Source organism: Pongo pygmaeus, chromosome 21 (genome assembly GCF_028885625.2).
Source record: "Pongo pygmaeus isolate AG05252 chromosome 21, NHGRI_mPonPyg2-v2.0_pri, whole genome shotgun sequence".
NCBI lineage: Eukaryota > Metazoa > Chordata > Mammalia > Primates > Hominidae > Pongo > Pongo pygmaeus.
In genome coordinates this window covers 60,002,461-60,023,168 of record NC_072394.2, presented here as the reverse complement: position 1 = coordinate 60,023,168, position 20,708 = coordinate 60,002,461, and the positions used below count along the sequence as shown (strand labels likewise).

The 20,708-nt window shown below is 38.3% G+C and overlaps 1 protein-coding gene across 3 annotated transcripts; it reads right to left on the bottom strand.

The window, feature by feature from the left end:
* Positions 1–5,678: 5,678 nt before the first annotated feature.
* On the bottom strand, positions 5,679–19,916 carry SPO11 (SPO11 initiator of meiotic double strand breaks). 3 transcript variants are annotated; one of them, XM_054466935.1, is made up of 14 exons: positions 19,692–19,916; positions 17,745–17,858; positions 16,405–16,493; positions 15,927–15,993; positions 15,585–15,693; positions 14,845–14,931; positions 14,223–14,259; positions 13,771–13,880; positions 11,895–11,927; positions 11,291–11,390; positions 10,644–10,681; positions 9,489–9,565; positions 6,838–6,949; positions 5,679–6,337 (listed from the first exon to the last, which is right to left on the bottom strand). In XM_054466935.1, exons 1-14 carry the CDS (start codon positions 19,820–19,822, stop codon positions 6,218–6,220), a joined length of 1,224 nt encoding a protein of 407 aa, XP_054322910.1. In that variant the 5' UTR covers positions 19,823–19,916; the 3' UTR covers positions 5,679–6,217. The 3 variants fall into 3 exon arrangements, with proteins under 3 accessions (XP_054322910.1, XP_054322912.1, XP_063515376.1); XM_054466937.1 differs by lacking the exon at positions 11,895–11,927; XM_063659306.1 differs by lacking the exons at positions 5,679–6,337; positions 9,489–9,565 and having other exon boundaries at positions 6,843–6,949; positions 19,692–19,858.
* Positions 19,917–20,708: the final 792 nt, after the last annotated feature.

Sequence of the window (20,708 nt, the reverse complement as noted above, 5' to 3'; positions counted from 1 at the left end):
AAAGGCTCCTTTTCCCGCAAGGCGACAGCACATGCGCAAAAACGCTTTACACCAGCAGTTTGCGAATTGGTCCAAAGTTGATGTAGCCGCTGCAAGTTGCTAAGCGACTGCTTTGAGAAATCTGCAACTGGCCAGGCGCGGTGGCTCACGCCTGTAATCCCAACACTTTGGGAGGCCGAGGCGGGCTGATCACCTGGGGTCAGGAGTTCGAGACCAGCCTGGCCAACATCGTGAACCCCCCCCCCGCCCCGCCCCGCCCCGCGTCAGTACTAAAAATACACAAATTAGCCGGGCATGGTGGCAGGTGCCTGTAATCCCAGCTACCTGGGAGGCTGAGGCAGGAGAATCGCTTGAACCCAGGAGGTGGAGGTTGCAGTGAGCCAAGACCATGCCATTACACTCCAGTCTGGACAACAAGAGTGAAACTTCATCTCAAATCAGTCAATCAATCCGCAACTAGGGCTAATGCAAGGTAGCTAGCTGTTTTCTCTTCTGAATTAATTATTGCATTTATCATGTATAAACATCTAAAAGATTCTGATTGCTTCCAATTCAAGTCCAAGGCCATCCTCCGAGAAGCTGCTCTAACGCTGCCTCCGAACGAGGCGAGGTCGGCCGCGGGTTTCCCACCCTGGCCTCCCTGTTTGCCCTCTGGGATACCCTGAGCCCACCTCGGGGCTCTTTGGGCCTCAGTTTCCTGCTGCATGGTGGGGAAAATGATGCCAGGGCTGTTCCTAATTAGGGTCAAGTGAAATCACACGTGAACTACTCTTACTAATAGAACATTCCGTAGAAATGTTAAGGGATTCTTATTACTCACACACATGCCCACTCCAAATATTTCAGTTGGTTGGTTCCTCCCAACCCCTACTTTTAGGAGCGTTTGAAGAAGGAAGTGAAGGAAAAGACAAACCACAAGGAAGGGATTTCGTGAGGTTATGTAGGTACCCTGGATCCTCTCCTTCACTGCTCAGTGTGGTCTGCGTGCCTTGACCTTCTTAGGGAGGTTTAGGATCTGGGGTATCTTTTTATAAAATGCAGATTCAGTAGGTCTAGGACGGGCCTAAGAATCCACATTTCTACCAAGTTCCCAGCAGAGGTCGCTGGGCCACGAACCACAGTTAAGTACCAAGGCTGTAGATCATTTAGAATCCTGGGCAGCTTTTTAAAAACTGTGATGCTTAGACTGCACCCTTAGAGATTCTGATTTAGTAGGTCTGGGCTAGAACAGAGGAAATTAATATTTTTTAAAAGCTCCCCAGGTGATTCTAAGATGCAGCCAAGATTGAGAACCTCTAGTCTAGACGATGATGGTAATAATAGCTCTTTTGAGCATCACCCTATGCTAAGCGCTTTAGATGCTCCATCTTCTGTAGTTTCCAGAACAGCCCTAAAAGATAGGTATTGCAATTATCTCCATTTTATAGATATGGAAAGTGACGCTGACAGAGGTGATGTGACTTACCAGAGCTCACACAACTGATACACAGTAGGTCCATGAGGTCTGTCCTGTGCCTGACCCTCCTACCAGCAAAGCTTCGGACTCATCTCTGAGAAGTGCTTCAACTACATTTTCTTACCCTTTTTCAATGGAACTCCTCTTACTATCTTTCCTTCAAACTCTCAAAAGCCCTCCCAAAGCTCTCTCAGGGTTTCGAGACATATTCTGCCTCATTAAATAGTGTATTTGTCTTGTCTAGATTCCCAGATTTAAAACTTGTATCTACTTCCATGTATATGCTTTGCAGCACCAAGCAGAGTATCTTACATGTGTTCGTTATTAATACTTGTTGCATTTTATGGTTCAATGCCCAATGTATCTTCCAGAAGCCTCTATTATGATACAGATTCCTCTATAATCCTGGTTATTCAGCATGCTCTATAAACTCTTCCCGCTGTTTAGGATTATGTAGTTGACAAACTGCTTTTGCATATACCATCAATGGAACCACTGAGGAGCAGTATGCTCGCCCAAATATTATAGCTAATATTCCAAGACTCTTGTTACATGAATAATCTCATTTAATCCTCACCATGACCCTACCAAGTCATTATTATTGTTGTTATTCCCATTTTATGGTTGATGAAACTGAGATCAGGTTGTAACTTGTCCCAGCCATAGCGGCAATGAGTAGAGGCAGAATTGGAATGCAAGCAGCCTGCCCCAAAACCTAACTCTACACTTCCACAGGTGGCAGATTATGCTGATTTATGTTTTCCCTCCTAGAAACAAAAAGGGAGAGCGGTATTTTATTCTATTTTATTTTTGAGACGGAGTCTTGCCCTGTCGCCCAGGCTAGAGTGAGTGCAGTGGCACGATCTCGGCTCAGTGTAACCTCTGCCTCCAGGGTTCAAGCAATTATCCTGCCTCAGCCTCTCCAGTAACTGGGATTACGGGTGCACACCACCACGCCTGGCTAATTTTTGTATCTTTCGTAGAGACGAGGTTTCACTATGTTGGTCAGGCTGGTCTTGAACTCCTGACCTTGTGATCCACCCACCTTGGCCTCCCAAAGTGCTGGGATTACAGGCGTGAGCTACCGTGCTCTGCGAGATCAGTAAAATTTTATCCCTGGGTATGATTGTATGATTTTTGAGCCATACAATATAGGTGAAAAATAATTGAACAATAGAAAATTAAATTTTGGTAGTGACTATCATTCAAACTGGTAAACTTTTCTGCCATTTTTACACAGGGAATATTTATGAATAAGTACAGTTTCTATTTAATTGCTAGGTGAATAGAAACTGAACATGCCTATATTCTTAGCATGAGTTACTTTTCATTTTGAATTTTTAATAAAAGAAATGTAATATGTTGGCTTAAAGTTTTGTGAATAGCTTGGTTGCAAAGAAGCACACATTAAGTGTAGCTTTACAGGGAATTGGGGCATCCAAAGCTGATTAACAAAGCGGATTCCTGTTGAGCGTATCACACAGAAACCCTCTTGGTTTTCCCCAAACTCTTTTGTTGTGACTCAAGACTCTTTCACCCCATTCCTTAAGACAATGACTTGAAAATATTTCAAAGAAATTTCCACCCAAAATAGTGGAAGGAATTGAGAGAACAATGAGCGTTTGCCAGCAGAGGGCGATCTTGGCTTGTTTCTACAGGATTGTTTCCTTGGGATACCTATCTGTGTAACAGTGAACAGAAGTTCATTTAGCAAACAGAAGTGCACGTTTCTCATTATTTCACTACAAAACATTTCATTGAAAATCTTTTAATGTACATGTATATATAGCTTAGAGAATCTGTTCTTTTCAGCACCACTGAACAGATTATCTACATCAAACTAGCAGCTTAACTGAGACACTCAGTAAGGAAGTCATAGATGGAAACCCTGGAGGGTTTTCCTTATTTTTATAAAGTGCACTATGGTTTTTCTTCCCTATGAACTCATAACTTCTAATCACTTAGTATCACCAATGATTATAATCAAATTTCTCAGAAAACGGGGGATATTACAAGCAACTTTTAGTTTGTTAGGGTCATTATGAACCCTTAAGGGAAAACTAAGAGTCTCTGAGCACCTTTTTGTTGTACTAGTTTTTGTTGTTATTGTTGTTTGAAACAAGGTCTCACTCTGTCACCCAGGCCTGAGTGCAGTGGTGCAATCATAGCTCACTGCAGCATTGAACTCCTGGTCTCAAGTGATCCTTCCACCTCAACCTCCCAAGTAGATGAGACTATGGACGTGTGCCACCATGCCCAACTAATTTTTAAAAATTGAGATGGGAGTCCCATTATTTTGCCCAGGCTGGTCTTGAACTCCTGGGTTCAAGCAATCCTCCTCCTGCCTCAGCCTCCCAAAGCTCTGGGATTACAGGTGTGGCCACCGTGCCGGAAGTTGTTGTATTAGTTTTTATAAATTTTAATTATAAAGATTCCAATCTAATGTTCTTTCTTGATTAAAATTATGGAAATATCCAAATTAGATACAGTAGATGATGGTAGATGGGATGATTGTTATCAATTACCATTTTAAATGCTAAGTACTATGGCAATCCTTTTTAGAAAGAAATCTTTAGAATTAGAATTCTAGATGGTTCCCAAATAGCTACTAGCATTAATTTTTCATTTTCATCTAATAAAGACAGGTAGTAACGTCAAACTATACTGTATTTGCTCTCCTTCCATTTTCACTTCCGAAATAATTGAAAATTATTTTAAGTAAATTTGCAATAATAAACTTGAGATGACTTAATTATCCAAACTGGAGGTATCTGTCTTTTTCAAATTTATTTTTAAATTTGGATGACTATCGTAGATTTGTCACTCCTTCCCATTTTGATAGTATATCCTAAGCCAGATGTGTCGTGGCTTAAACATATTTTTAAGTTAGTAATATCTTCCTTTACAAAGCATACCAAAGTTCAGTGACACTGTTACATGTTAAAGGAGTAAGTATGGTATAAATTCAGAGGAAAATTTTTCTTATTTATAAAAATGTTTTTAGAATTTTTGATAGTCTCACGAGTAAGTAAAATTAACAGCATACCAGAATGTTCTCAAAATGAAATGTGTGGTTCCTATGTGACCAGGGAATATAACATAATTGTTAATTGTATATATGGTATCAGGGGGATCTTGATTTGACACTAGCCAATAATAAGACTTGCAGACCTTTCCGCACAGTGAGGACACAGACCACACATGAAGTACTTTACCTGTACTAGCGCCATGGTACCCACACTTTCTGGTTTGAAGTCCCAGCTCCACTGCTTATTAGTTATGTGACCTTGGGAAAGTTATTTAATCTTTCTGTACCTTTGTTTTCTCACCTGTAAAATGGGGATGATTTTTTAAAAGTACCTAGCTCATAAGGTTTCTGTGAAGATGCAATGAGTTACTGTTTACAAAGCACCTACAAAAATACCTAGCGCATAGTAAGTGCTATGTATGTATTTTCCTTTATTATTATATTACCTTATTCAATCCTTACTACATACAACCTCTTGGGCAGGCCGAGCCTCACAGGTGTACCACCTGTGCAGTCACCCAGGACCCCAGGGCTAAGAAGGGCCTGTGCTTGGTTTAATTCTCTGCTGCTATCATCTTGAAATTCTTAATAAAAAGGGATCCCACATTTACATTTTGCATTGAGACCCACATTTTCTTGAGGTAGGTAGTATTATTGTCCCCTGGTATTATTGTGGCTTTGGACAAATAGCATCCTCAGTGTTCTCACCTGAAAACTATGGTGTAGTTACCCAGTAATTACAAGGTCCTTGGGAGAATTAAATGACATACTGAATCAGCAGTGATTGGCACATATAAGTTCTCAGAAATGGTATATATTATTATTATTGTTACCATTTCTCTTTATAAAATAGCTAACCTAATATTTCCGTGCTTCTATAAATTCTTATTCTTGCTTGCAAGCACGAGAAACTTTCAGTGCAGTTAAAGGTTTACTGAAAGTACAGAATAAAATCATAAAACTCATCTCTGGCAAAATTAAGATAGGTTTATGGAGGGAAAAGGTCACATATTTACTGTTGGAGAAGTACCTTATTAAAATCTGAGGCTTCTGTAGATCTTAAAACTGAAGAAGTTTTTTGTTCTATAGACCTAGACTAGAGAAGCATTCAAGACCTTCGAGAAACTTTTCGAATAAATAGTATTATCAATAAAAAAATAGGCTCAACACAAAATAAAGCAAAACACTGAAGACTACATCAATCCAAATATTTATTCATACTGAATTTTACTAATGTAACAAATGAATTAATGGAGTAAGACCCCTAAAGTATAAAGGCAAAGGAAAATGTAAGAAGAAACTACTGGACACCAAAATTCATTTGCAACATCTCAAATTCAGATCATTATGATTTTTGTTACCAGTAAGATACTTTATGCCTTAACATTAGTTGTATCATAGAAGGCAAATAAAGTATTTTGTAGACTTTGATGACACGTATAAAGTATTATTTTTTCAAACACAATTTAAAGGTCAAAATAACATATTCTTTTATAATCTACTTTAGAAGATAGGACAGAAATCTGTCTCTATAGAGGAAAGAATAAGGCTTTCTAAAGAAAATTGGAGTAGAGCATTTGTTTTGACAAAAAAATATAATTAACGGAAAGTTATTTTATTTCACCTTTACAGAATTAAGAATATAATATATGTTCTTTCCACAATAGTATTTGGCAATCAAAAACAAAACTAATGAAAAGCCTCTGGCAATCAGAAGTTCTTCTGATTTATTTTTATATCCATCCTCCAAATTTTAATTTGTTAGGTAAGTACACTCTGGAAAGATAATCTGATGATAGGAAAGTCAAAGCTTGAATTTCTGCCTTCATTTTAGAGTCTGCCATTATTTCCATCTGTCAATAAAAGTAAAATATACTCATACCAGAGTTCTTAGCTGCATTTCTGTCAATTCAACAAACTAGTAATCTAGAACTGCTTTATTCTCCAAAACCAGGGACAATAGCCTTAAGGGTCAGCCAGAATATTCCAGAGCTGCTACAGCTAAAAATATCTGGAGTGAGAGTACTCTGTATGCTGTCTTCAACAATTAGGGGTAGTCTGAAATCTTTATGATTTCTTCTTCCTTTTTTTAATCCCACAAACTATGATACAGCCATCAAGAATGTGTATATAACCATGATAAGGATACAAACAGGCCAGCTCCATTCACTGATCTCATCTATTAGCATTCATATGATTCAATTTCAACAACTATTTACTGCCAAACAACACTTATGTTAGTCGTGTCATATAAAATTTCAAGAGAGATATTTTCAAAATAGGATGTGAATAGCCACTACTAAAGTAAAAGACAATTAAACATGCAACACTTGAGTTGTAAAAGGAAACATACTTCTTTTCTCCAAAATGGTTGGCAGGTAACATAAGGTCTCCTCAGGATACTGTCAAGTTTCATTTGGTCCCTTTTTGTCAGTGGAATCAAACTATCTTTAGGTACATTTAACCTGGAAAAGAGTAGGTGAAAAAAATCAGTAAAAAAGTGTTTCTGTAACTTGAACGTCATGTATTTTGCCTGTATTTATGGTACTACTTCAAGAAACTCAGAAATTAGAAAATTAGTACAGATCTACCTCTTACATCCAGGATTGAGAGGATCTGTCATGTCTTAGACCAGCAAGTTTTCAAGTTCATAGTGGAAGTTTGTGTTTCCACAGTAAGATTCTAAAGTTTTTGTTTTCCTTCATGTCACACTTGTGGGATGATGACAGGATGACAGGAAGACCGATATTGGTTATTAAACAAATGCCAATAGCACTACCATCATGTAAATAGATACCAGGGCAGCTTAATAATGTACATTAAGCCTCTCAGAGCGTCACACTCTTCTGGCAGTGAGCTCCAATATGCATGGCCAATGGCTGAGGTTCACTGAGGGACTTTAGGTTCCACTGAGTATTTAATTCTTCATAATTCATTGAAGATTCTGGACCATGGAAGTTAGTCTCTCACTTTTATCACTTTACACACACGCACACTCACTTTTATCACTTTACACACACACATTCTTACCTATCTAGTTTTAAATTTGAAAAACGTGGAATATAACTTTATCATGGTATGTGTTTTAAAAATAGAACATGAGAGGTCCTGGATTTATGGTGTGGTCTACCTTTTGAAGTCACAAATCCTAGATTTCCCAGGAGAGTCTTTTTCAATGTGTCCATAATTATGACCATTTGCCAGGGGCAGTTCTCGGATAGGGGTGACAATTTGATTGAAAGGGAGGCCTAGAGGATTTCCCTTGCAGCCCGGCTTCTGTAGCTACCATAGTGTTTTTCCTTTGATCGTATATTCATTTGGAGTGGCTTTTTAGTGCACTGATAGAATTTATGAGATGCAGCTAGAGTTTCTTGAAGCCATTCACCTTAATAATTATCAGATCATATGTCTTGAATTTGTGTTAAAATTGTTTTTATACAAACAGATCACCCCCAAGAGATTTTGACCATGACACACATACACTAAATTGAACACGTTAATCCAGTGGAGTGTGAATATTCAAAAATAAAAAATGAAATGTTTCCTCTTGGACCCTCATTTTATAGGAAGTGGCTGATCACCCAAAACCTGTTCACATTCCATATTTAGGAAACAAGCACCTGTTATCAAGGATTGCTCACCACTTACAGAAATCCAATAAACATGTTTAAATTCATTCTTACTGACCAATTACAACAATAAAACATTTTAAAATATCACATTAGCAGAGGTGAAAAAAAAACGTTAATGCCATAAGCTGAGGGACAGGTGGACTCTTACTCTTCAGAGAAAGCAAGAAACTTAATCTATCCAGACAACAGTCAAACCCTGATTATGGGGATCCTCTTTGACCCACCAGTTCTTCTGGGAATTCAGCCTAAGGGACTAATTAAGGATGCGCGTAGAGATTTAGTTACAGGAGACTCCATCAAAGCACGACCTATCAGAATAGAGATTTGGAAACCACTTAAATGGCTATGAGGGAATGGCTGAATAAACACTAGCACATCTAGAATTAAAACTCAGCAACAAAAGATGCTAAAATAAGAAATGTACTTTATTGACATGGAAAAATGATCACATTGTGTTGTTGTGTTTAAAAAAAGCAGATTACAAAATAACAGAGTATGATCTCAGTTTTGTGAAAAAGTTATGGCTATGCACAGAAAAAAAATCTACAAAGGTAAGGCTACTGATCTGTAGGTGATATTTAACTTGTTACTTAATATTTTTTTCTATAATGAACATATATAATAAACTTCCCAAACTTGAAGTTCCCAAATTTTAATACTCTTAAAATGATATTTTTCTTTTGAAGTTAAAAATTTAAATCTATGACAAAATTGATTCATATGGCAAATGATGTTGTCAATGGTTACAATTTAATTGGATTTACTGTATTGTACTTTTTTTTGGAGACAGAGTCAAGCTCTATCACCCAGGCTGGAGTGCAGTGGTGCGATCATGGCTCACTGCAACTGCCGTCTCCCAGGTTCAAGCAATTCTTGGGCCTCAGCCTTCCCGGTAGCTGGGATTACAAGCATACACCACCACCACACCCAGCTAATGTTTGCATTTTTAGTAGAGACAGGGTTTTGTCATATTGCCCTGGCTGGTCTCAAACTCCTAGCCTCAAGTGATCCACCCACCTTGGCCTCCCAAAGTGCTGGGATTACAGGCGTCAGCCACCATGTGCCCGGCCTACAATGTATTGTACTTTTAAGTATAAAAAGTGTATATAATGTCCTAACCATAAAAGTGAAACAAAAAGTTTTTAGCTAGCTGAAAGTGTAACACATTAACCAAATTCATGTGTTAAATATTTTAGTAGTTGAAACAGAAACATTAATGAATTTAATTCATAATTATATAATCATAAATCATCGTGGACAATATAAATAAAAAACATTAAGAGTTTTCCCTTGTAGTGACTTTTTAGGCTTATTGTTACATATGACAATGAATTATCATTTTAAATATCCTAGTTCTGCTATACTATCTAACCTTTTAAGATCAGAAGGGAGAAGACCAAGCCATCTAATAGCTGGAACTGTGAGATGATGAGCTTCAAAAGACATAGACTAAAATAAAGAACAAAAGTATATTAGGTGAGGCTAAATTGTAGAAAACTAGCATTCTTGTTTTTCAGTCAAATTTTTCACTTATTAAGAAGGACAAGTACTAAAGCTGGCTTCACATGCCCAGAGCCCACAAAAGTAAGAAAACCATCAGGAGCTATGCTAAGCTGGGCTTTTAGTGCAGGTGTTAAAACTTCTCTGGGTTAAGTGCGGTGGCTAATGCCTGTAATCCCAGCACTTTGGGAGACCAAGGCGGGAGGATAGCTTGAGCTCAAAAGTCCAAGCTTGCAGTGAGCTGTCACTGCACCACCGCACTCCAGCCTGGGTGACAGAGTGAGACCCTGTCTCAAAACAGCAACAAAACAACAACAACCACAACTTCTATGTAGTGTTTCTGTATTAATTTTCTAAAGCAAACTATAAATGAAGCTCTCTGACCTACATTTCTTACTGTTCATGGTTCCCCATCTTACACCCTGCTCCACCATCCTTTTCATCTGCTATAAATTTCACCATGCATCAGAATCCTTGGAGGATCCCACCCCTAGAGATTTTGGCTCAGTAGTTCTGGATGGGGACTGAGATTTGCATTTCTAAGAATCTTCCAGATGATGCTGATGCTCCTGGCTTAGGACCACACTGTGAGACCACTGGTATATGGTAATTGTAGACACTGGTGGTGATATTTATTGTTTCCATTTCTCCTTATGGTGGGAGAAAAGGGATTAGAAAAGTCAGAATTCAAGGCTCTATATAATATTTCGAGTATATTTGGTGATCAGACAGCATTGTTGTTACCCCAGAGCCCTACAGTTCCTTCAGTATGCCAAGAGAGTGCAGGATAATAATGCCGCTTGCCCACAGCTAATCCCACTCTGTCATCTGTGGTTGCACTGGTCATACTGGGAGCTGGAGTCACAGCCGCCGACACACAGATTGCTCCTAGAATATGATACTAGGCCCTCAGGTACACTTTGGGCACTCTCAGCCTACTTGGGGGTGATTAGCAAATGCAGAAATCACCTCAATGAATATAAAATATCTAAATAATAAAAAAGGAAAACTGCTTTTCTATACTTACCATAGATCCATACTTATAGATGCACATTATTTCTATGCCTGTTAAAAGAAAGTTAACTATAAAATTAGTCTCCTTACATATTACAGGTTAATTTGCACTCTCAAATTTTATCTATCTATAATTTTAATTTTGTGGACATCACCTGTGAAAAATTTATCATTCTCAGTTTAATATGACAAAATAACAATAAATTGCCTCAAATAAGTATAGACCTAATTTTAATGTAATCATTTTCTTTTAAAATGTTTTATAAAAGTGTCCTGAGAGTAGAAAACACAACTACAGGCTGGGCGCGGTGGCTCGTGCCTGTAATCCCAGTACTTTGGGAGGCCGAGGTGGGCAGATTACCTGAGGTCACGAGTTTGAGGGCCTGGCCAACATGGTAAAACCCCGTCTCTACTAAAAGTATAAAAAATTAGCCAGGCGTGGTGGCATGTGCCTGTAGTTCCAGCTACTCAGGAGGCTGAGGCAGGAGAATCACTCGAACCTGGGAAGTGGAGGTTGCAGTGAGCCAAGATCGCGCCATTGCACTCCTGGGTGACAGAGCAGGACTCAATCTCAAAAAAAAAAAAAGAAGAAGAAGAAAACACAACTACAAATATGATTTAGTTATGACTATTGTTGTAAATAGTCCAATGATAAATTACCATGTGGATCAGCATCTACAAGAGTGAAAACAGGAACATGAAACGTATCCCACAGTTTCTTGACTAAAAGTCTTGTGTTTAGATCAGGAACTCCCTTTCCCTAAAAGCAAGATGAAAATTAAGAATTTTAACTTCAGTAGAATAAAATGGTTACAACTATACTCTTATTAATAATTTAAAAGTTAGACTGGACGCAGTGGTTCACGCCTGTAATCCCAGCACGTTGGATTGCCACGGTGGGGGGATCACCTGAGGTCAGGAATTTGAGACCAGTCTGGCCAACGTGGTGAAACCCCGTCTCTACTAAAACTACAAAATTAGCCAGGTGTGGTGGTACACACCTGTAATCCCAGGTACTCGGGAGGCTGAGGCAGGAGAATCACTTGAACCTAGGAGGCGGAAGTTGCAATGAGCCGAAATCACGCCATTGCACTCCAGCCTGGGCAAAAAGAGTGAAACTCCACCTCAAAATAATAATAATAATAATAATAAATTACAGGTTATGCTCATACAATGTTTAGTACTCTGCATGTGGCCACAGCAACCCTGGTTCATATCTGAGTCACAGCACCAAAAAAAAAAAAAAGAGGTTACATCTTCCTACCTTGGATTTCAGGTGCTGAAAGACTGGTGTTGACTGTGAAAAAAAAATGTACATTATACAAACAGAGTGAAGGAATGGGAATTATGCCAGTCCTAGGAAATGATCCTAAGGAAATATTTCAGCAAAAACAGAAATAATAAACATCCTACATATTTAAAGATGCTCACTGAAGTGCTATTTAAAATGGCACAAACTAATATAAATAGCCAAAATATCTAACAACAGGGATGTGGAGAGGCAGCATAGTACAGTGGTGATCTGCAGCAGTTGCGGGGCTAGGCAGCCTGAGCTCGCATCTCTGCTCTGCTACTTCTTAGCAGCATGAACTTGAATGAGTAACAAAACCACTCTGTGGTTTGGTGCTCTGTAACAACATATGAGATTATTATAGGAATTAAATTATTTAATAATCATAAAGCACTTAGAAGAGTACCTGGCTTAAATTTAGGGTTTAATAAAACTTAAATGGTGGGATAATATTATGAAGTCATTAAAATAATAATTATGTAGAAAAGTAAATTGAAGAGTGTTACAACGTTAGAGAAAAGCAGAAAACCAAATGAAACAGGGAGCAGAGGAAGAGCGCAGAGTAGCCCTAGAGATTCAGAATGGGCTTCGGGTCACAGCTCCGAGTTTGAATTCCCTCTCTGCCCATCAGTGGTGTGATGTTGGGCAAGTTTCTTAGTCTCTTTAGGCCATGGCTTTATCTATAAAATCAGCATAAATACGCCTGTCACACCAAGTGATGGCATTATAGCAACATGGAGTTCAACTATTCAAATCCAGTCCTGGTTTTGAATAGCCATAGAGACGTGGTAAAATACCTTCCTGCATTCCAGTACCCCATTATTAAAGTGACGATGATGTTAGTACCTACCTCCTAAGGCCATTGAGAGCCTTTACAAGTTGACATGTGATAAACACCGGTAAATGTGAACTCTTACTATGTCAAGTGCTTAGCAGGGGTCCTAGCTCATCGTTGAGTATTTAGTGTATTTTCATAATGTTCTTTGGGAAAAATAATAGCACATGAACACAGTAGAGGAGTCAAACAGTATTAAAGGACCTGGTGAAAAATGGCATTTCCTAATACGGCCCTCAAGTCCCAGCCTCTTCTTGAGAGGCGTTTATGAGAGATGTTTATGGAGGCAGTGAGGAGCGCTGCCCTGGAGAGGAGGCGGAATGGAGTCTTAGAAGGGCTGAACAGTTCCACAGAGGCATCCAGATTTGGAGTAGAAGTATCAGACAAAACCAAAAGTTTTTGAACTGGCACGGAGGGAAATGACAAGTCTGGTGTGGCAGGGAATCGGTTCGGTAGAATGAGAGATCACAGAAGTCAGGGGCCTGTCTGGAGGCTACCAGGTGGTTGTCTTGTGTAAGAATGAAAGGGGAAGGATTAAAGAGAAAGGGCTGAAATGAAAGAGATTCCCAAGGCCAATTCAAAAGGACTTGGTGACCACGGGATGTGAGGAGTAAGTCAAACTGACTCTGACGTGTGGACCTCATTGCAGTGTCTGCATTGATAGCCACAGGACAAGTGGCAGGAACACTCAGCTTTTCAAGAAAGAAAGCTTTTGAGTGTGGTTTTAGAAACATGAACTTATCAAGGTTACAGTGCTCTATGATCATGCCATGGTACTTCGGCCTGGGCAACAGAGCAAGACCCTGTCTCTATTAAAAAAAAAAAAATGAACTTGAGGTGATAGCCAGCTTTGAGGATGTTTAAATAAACACATTGGAAATTCCTGTTCTATGATCCCAAAGGATGCATTATATTGAAAACAGGACATTGTGTAGATAATATTGTAAATCCTCTTACCAATCACCGTAACAGTATACATTAGTCTTGGAATTGTAGTAAAGTTAGATAATATACCGTAATCATGATGCACGGAGACAATTTGTTGCAAAAGTTGTCATCTAGGAGCCGCTGAAATGTTGCATCTTTTTCTACAATTAATACAAACTTTGCGTCTGTAACTAAATCTGTGAAGTTAAGGCTGATAAATTGAAAGCAAGAGTATTTCAATTTAATCACCAACTAAATTAAGGTGCCATATAGATAATTCAAAAGCAGCTATAGATACAACATTTTAATTTGTACCTTCAAACATATAAACATATCTATTCATATATTCAGATATCTGTCTCTTCCACTAGATGGTGAGCTCCTAAAAGAGTCCTAAAGAAGGGACCATGGCGTGTTCATCTTGACTGCTATAGGGCCTAACTTGTTTCTTACACATTATGAAGGCTTGGCTTACCAAAGGAATTAATGAATGAATGAACATTCCAAAAGTTTAAATAGTTTTCCCACTTAAAGGATACTCCGAATTCCTTGAATATTCGATGGCACAGCAACAGCCTTTAAAAAAAAACCAGTATTTACCTTACATAAAAAGCAAAATAACCACATTTTTAGTTTATCACAAAGCCCTCTGTTTTTATTTTTCTTTGACCATACCAGTCATCAGAGACTTATTCCTCTGTTAAAAAATAGTAGAAAACAGCTTTACCCCTCAGTAAGAAAACCGGCACATGACTCACAGCAATTCTCCCAACAGGGGTACTAAGTTTAGTATTGTGGGCTCTCTTTGTATCAAAGCCCAGCAAATAGTTTAGTATTAAAAATATTATTTTCAGAACCAGAAAATTTTATGAAGATTACTAAATAACATGCTAAAATGATCAAGCCACACTTTATCTGAAAATAATAGTGCCTTTTTAAAGAGTTATATACGTATGTTTATTTCAATCTGACATTTGACAATTAGCATAATTTGAAACTATGTAATGTACAGTTCTGTAAAGCATATTCCTATTCATCTTTCAGTTTTATTTTGAAATCTTAAGCTCTAGGTTACATAACAAAGCAAGAAATAAAATGATGCTTCAAAACTGAAGGAGCTAGAAGAGTTAAAGCTGTGAAAACATCAATGATGCTTCTTACCGTCGCACCACAGGTACAATTCACCTTGGTGCCATCTTCCTCGATGTATCTTAAGTTGCCAGCAATTAAACCTTTTGATGTAGATAACTGCAAAAAATAATAGACATATTTGAAATCTGCTTCACAAATATGTTTTATGCTATTAAGTCACTCCTTGTGTTCATCTGCTAAATTACTGGCATTTTCACTTGGATTGAAATTTAAGAGATGAAAGAGAAAATATGTAAAGGTATTTAGGAATTAAAAATATTTGGTAATTCATCAGTTTGGTCCATTCACCCGAAGGAATATATTGAGAATCTATTACTTAAATTTATAGTGAGAAAAATGCAAGCATCAAATAATAGGAAAAGAAGACTATATTATGTTTTAAAATTATGTTTTGGCCGGGCGTGGTGGCTCACGCCTGTAATCCTAGAACTTTGGGAGGCCGAGGCAGGCGGATCACTAGGTCAGGAGATCGAGACCATCCTGGCTAACACGGTGAAACCCAGTCTCTACTAACAATACAAAAAATTAGCCGGGCGTGGTGGCGGGTGCCTGTAGTCCCAGCTACTCGGGAGGCTGAAGCAGGAGAATGGCATGAACCCAGGAGGCGGAGTTTGCAGTGAGTTGAGATCGCGCCACTGCACTCCAGCCTGGGCGACAGAGTGAGATTCCGTCTCAAAAAAAAAAAAAAATTATGTTTTATACAAACATTTTGTTTTAAAATAAAATGTTTTGTATTAGGTACTACTTACTATATGTAGGCTCCTTCTTGACACCTTTAACATACAAGAAATGTCATTGATAATATTGTCGACGACAGTCTGGTTACCAAAGAGTTGGCTGTCAGTGTAATATATGTCCCTATGAAAATTTAAAATACATATTTTTAATCAACCATATTCTCTTTGAATATGACAAGTATTAGAGTGTTAACTGAAGAAAGCTTTAACTGGATGAAAACACAACATATAAAGAAAGTAAATTATGAGCTATAGTTTAGTCTTATGTAACTTTTCAAAGCATATAATAAAAGTTAATCCAACTATTTCTCACATTACATTTTGAAGAGTAACTTACTAGAACAATATAGTTACCTTTTGGTTGCATAAGTGTTGCTCTGTACTAATTTATAAATCATGGACAATATTTTAAGGATTAGAGCTGGAAAATAAAATTCAACAAACAAGTTACTCATCATTTCTCTTACTGATTCAAAAGATACTGCTATTAAGGATTTTAACTTAATTTTAGTTAACATTTAAAAAATTATCTTTCCAAATGGGAGGGTTAAGTACAGAACAATTACCTGAAGAATCAGTTAAAATTAATTGCTCTATGGACAGCAAAACTGAGAGGATAATTTTGCACTGAACCATATACCTTGAAAAATATGTTTATGTTGATAACCTACTTCCATAGTTATTGACAATGAAAAATTCTAGAAATTTATTTTATGTATGAAAGTGATCTATTAAAAACAGGTAAAATTATTTAACTAGGAACAAATAAAATTGAGAAGACAACAAAATTTATTTATCCTTTATTGCCAAAAGCTAAGAACAATTAACTTACCAAATTTTTGAGCTGATTTTGGTGAATCACTTTTGATCTTTCTCGTGGTGCAATGGGATACCATCTGAAGACCCACAGAATCTTCAAACCTGTCATTTTGTTTAAAGCAAAGGAATAAAGTGAGAAAGACAACTTCTAAACACCAAACAATACATACTTATGGTCTTCTGCACATCATTTAAAACCCACATTTCTTCTTAATTTAAGCACTGAAGTTTTAGGATCAACTGGTTTGAAAGCATAGATCATTCCAGGTGATAACTAGGAAACTAGGTTTGTGACATACAGAGGCACTAAGATAAACCATTTAACATAAACGAGCTAACAGCTTTGATTGGGGGTGTGGCAGTGTGTTTGTGTGTGTGTGCATACTTTTTTCCTGGGAAGACATTTTTAGTGTATGTAAAATGTTTTCAAATATTTCACAATTAGTACTTTACTCATTTTAATAATCTACTCATTTAATAATTTTACTCAATTTAATAAGCTTTGAAATGTTTCATTTCTGATTTACCTGCAAAATTACATTACATAAAATAACAATTTTATTAGGTTGTTAAGTTGAACTGCCAAGCTTCCCCTAAAGGTGGCAGAAGGCACCAGGTGGATATGTCAGGTGTAAGCTGCTTCAAAGCTAGATAAAATCCATCTTTCAAAACATGACTGAAAAGTATACAGCTTATATTACTTATATAGATCATAAAACAACAGTGATGAAGGAGACTCAAAATTCCTTTCATTTTGTTTCTGTATCTCTTACATAATATGAGAGGCTGGAAAAAACCTGTATAACTAGGTTCAAGAATTCTGATAAAGCTGTTTGCTGATTTTACACTTTTTGGACACATGACTTAGCAGGGGCAGAAGATCTGTCAGGAGAAAGCCTTAAATGTGCTCTATGTTCAGGATACTTTTATTTCGGTCTGGTATCAGGATTGGTTATACTTCCCCTGAGCAAGTGGTTTGCTTTTGTGGCATATGTGAGAATTGCACCCATGACATCTCCCCCTCTGACTGCTAGAAAGCTTAGCTCCAAGTATAGTGCCTATTCTTAGCAAAATTATGAGACTTTATCACATGCATTTGGAATTCTAACCTCTTCTGGTGCTCCATTCTGTTGGTGCTAGCATTGTTTTCCTTTGCCTCATCTTTCACACCTACTTCTAGTTTACACAACCTCTCTGTATGGTACGCATTTTGTAAACGTCCTAAATCCTTTTTTTTTTTTTTGGCAAGGTAAAGGCAATAAAACGAAAAAAATATGACCAGAACTCTAACTCAAATAATTTGAATAATGACGTAGATATTGCATTTAAAAAATAAAAATGCAAAATGCCCACTTTATGTTTTCCCAGCTTGATCTGTTGTCTATCGTGAATGCAGGTGCTTCATTTCTTGCCAAGCTTGTGATTATGTCTTGGATAATATTTTCTATAGATGCAAGAACCTCAGAACTGAAACAATAAACACAGCATAATTCCAACTTAATCATAAATTTTGACTTTATAATATGTAAGATTTTCCCAGATCAATACTAAAGTAACTTTTTATTTTATTCTTTTTTAAGACTAGGCAATTGGGGTGGGGTTTTAAAAAAAGACAAAAAAAAAGACTAGGTAATCCATGTCAATAATTATCTCTCCCATTAAACCTTTACTACTGCATTAAAACAACTGTATTTACAAATAAATTTCATTTGCTTGTAATTTTACTTCTCAAGCAATTACCAATTGAAGGTCTCCCTTTTACATTAATGACTAAATCTACAACTATCTTTTTATCTATACTTCATATTAACCTACTGTAATCTAGCTGAACTTGAATACAAACTTGACGACATACTACTGATAAATGTTTTAATTTAAAAAGTGATACAATATTGGCTTTGAATTTCTTTCTCAAAAATGCAATGCAAAAATTTCAAAAGAAGCACCTTTTGTGGTCGCACATTACCCTAGTTGATCTCATGCGTTAAAATCGGCTCTTTTGAAATTTAGCGATACAAAAAGGAAAACGTTTAATCACTACCCTGGAAAGAATAAATTGTGAGTTCTGCAACAAACGGTTGACTTGGCAGCTATTACGCCACTCTACAGCAAAATGCGAAGACTAAGCCCAGTTTTCTGTCAGCTGACTGTTAATTTCACAAGCCATCAGCTTCAAAAAATGTTGTTCTGTTATAAACACCATTAGCTTATTGTCTAGGAAAAGAAATCAAATGCACTCTAGAAAACGGGCAAAATGTTGAGAGTTTTAATTTCCACAGGAACTTCAGAGTTTTTACTGAAAACTTGTGTTTCAGAAAATGAATTTTAAAACATTTAATCTATTCTAATATTGGGAGGTAAAAACTGACCCAAATACTCATTTTTCCTAGTTTGGAGAAAAAAAGTGTTGCAGGATAATACTGTAACCAACTTTAAGATACAATCAGATTCGTCTACATCTGCGCTATTAACAAGGGACTTGCCACTCTCCTCTTCCCTTACTCTCCTAAGTTCTCCCTCAAACTAAATTCTTTTGTAAAAATTGGTTTGCTTGTAGGTTTTTCAGATTTTTTGGTGGTTGGTTTGGGCTTAAAAATAAAAGGCTGAAAAACTTTGCTGAGCAATCAACCAAGAAAGCAGGTCAAGGAAACAAAATGAAGTATTTTTAAGTGAAAGTGGTCAATAACGTAGTCATGTTTTCTGTGGTTAATTCCAACATGGGTAGCTGGAGGGTTCCCGTAATTGATTTTAAATAAATGATTTAAAATATGTACATTCTATTCACTTGCAAAACAATAAAACATGTTGTCTTATAAACCACTTAAAATGTGTTGATGTCCTTGTTAATTCTGAGAAAACCATTTGCTTACTGAGAGAAGACATACAACACTCATTTTCTTTCTTAAAAAAACAAAAAACAAAAAAAACCTTAAAGTTTAACCCAAAATTTTATCCAAAAAAAGTTTAAAAAATACAAAGCTAACTGTACCCCAAACTCCCCAACCTATAAGGATCTTAGGAAACCTTCCAACCCAGCTGCAGGGAGCCTCTGGAACGTTCTAGAAGGGGAACATCCTAGAAGCCACAGAAGGGGGGCTGCCACCTGTCTTTCTTTTTGAGTTAAAAATAAGGGTTCAAAGCAGGTGGCGGGTACTCAGGGAGGATCTTTTTGGGGGTTCCTGGCTGGCCCGCCAAGGGGTGCCTCCTCAGCCTCAACACTAGGAGGCAGCCCGGGGCCGGGAAGAGCGCCCGACTTTTCTACAGAGTGGCTGCCTCGCGCCTCGGCACCAGCTCATGTACCTGGAGGCCAGGCGGCTTCCCCCACTTGGGGGCTCCCTGCCACCTCTCCTCAGGGCAGCCAGCAGGGACTCCCTGTGTCGGTCCAAAACCTCGAAGAACGAGGCCTCGGGCCCCATAGGTGCAAAGGCCATGAGGGCAGACGGCTGCCAGAAGCTCCAGAAGCCGCTGTCCTAGGCTGCGCCCTTGGGGCGTGGCTGCGTGTCTTTCCCGCGCTTTCTGAGCGGCCGGCGCGTGCGCACGCCACACACCCAGAGGCGGGGCTAGACGGGAGTATGCGGAGAGCACGACGTGGAGTGCGCAAGCGCAGGGCTCTCAGGCGCGGTCCCACCTGTGAGGCCCTGAGGCGGAAGCCTCCCTGAGTGTGGGTCGCTCAGGCATCGGCCCTGCGTGGCTGAGCTGAGAGATGTTTGTGTTGCGTGCTGCGGATTTTGGACCCAGAGTCCCTTGAGATGATTTAATTATTTTGGGGGTTGGCTATTTAGGGACAGCAATATCAGCGATTTTTCATTAAAACACATAATGATGAAGATCCAACTGTGTGGGATAACAGTTCTCGGCACTGGGTTCAGCTGTGATTGAGGCGAACGCAATCCCTGTCCTTACTAACGTTTCATAGCAGTTGAATGCCTCCAAAGCCCTTTGCACTCAGGTCCCTCTTCTAATTCCCTTAAGAACCCCAGGAAGTTCCTAATGTGTCATCCTAATTTTGCAGGAGCCAGGAAAGGTCCGCTCAGATCAGGCAGGCCTGGGTTAAAATCCCAGCCCTCCCACTCTGTAGGGCAGACCAATTTAGCAAAGAAAATCCAGGACAACCAGTTAAATTAGAATTTCAGATAAACAGCAAATACTTTTTTTTTTTTTTAGAGTAACTACGTCTCATATAATGTTTGGGATATACTTTTACTAAAAAGTTATTTTGTAGCCATGCACAGTGGTACTCACCTGTAGTCCCAGCTACTAGGGAGGCTGAGGCAGGAGGATGGATTTAGAGGCTCCAGGAGTTGGAGGCTGCTGTGC

What these genes read in the sequence shown, in the direction of transcription:
- SPO11 (XM_054466935.1), bottom strand. Translation starts at nt 19,822, where the DNA reads ATGGCCTTTGCACCTATGGGGCCCGAGGCCTCGTTCTTCGAGGTTTTG. An exon ending in ATTGTACCTGTGGTGCGACG is followed by an intron (nt 14,260 to 14,844) that starts GTAAGAAGCATC and finishes TTTTTTTTAAAG; the next exon opens with GCTGTTGCTGTGCCATCGAA. An exon ending in GAATATTCAAGGAATTCGGA is followed by an intron (nt 13,881 to 14,222) that starts GTATCCTTTAAG and finishes TTAACTTCACAG; the next exon opens with ATTTAGTTACAGACGCAAAG.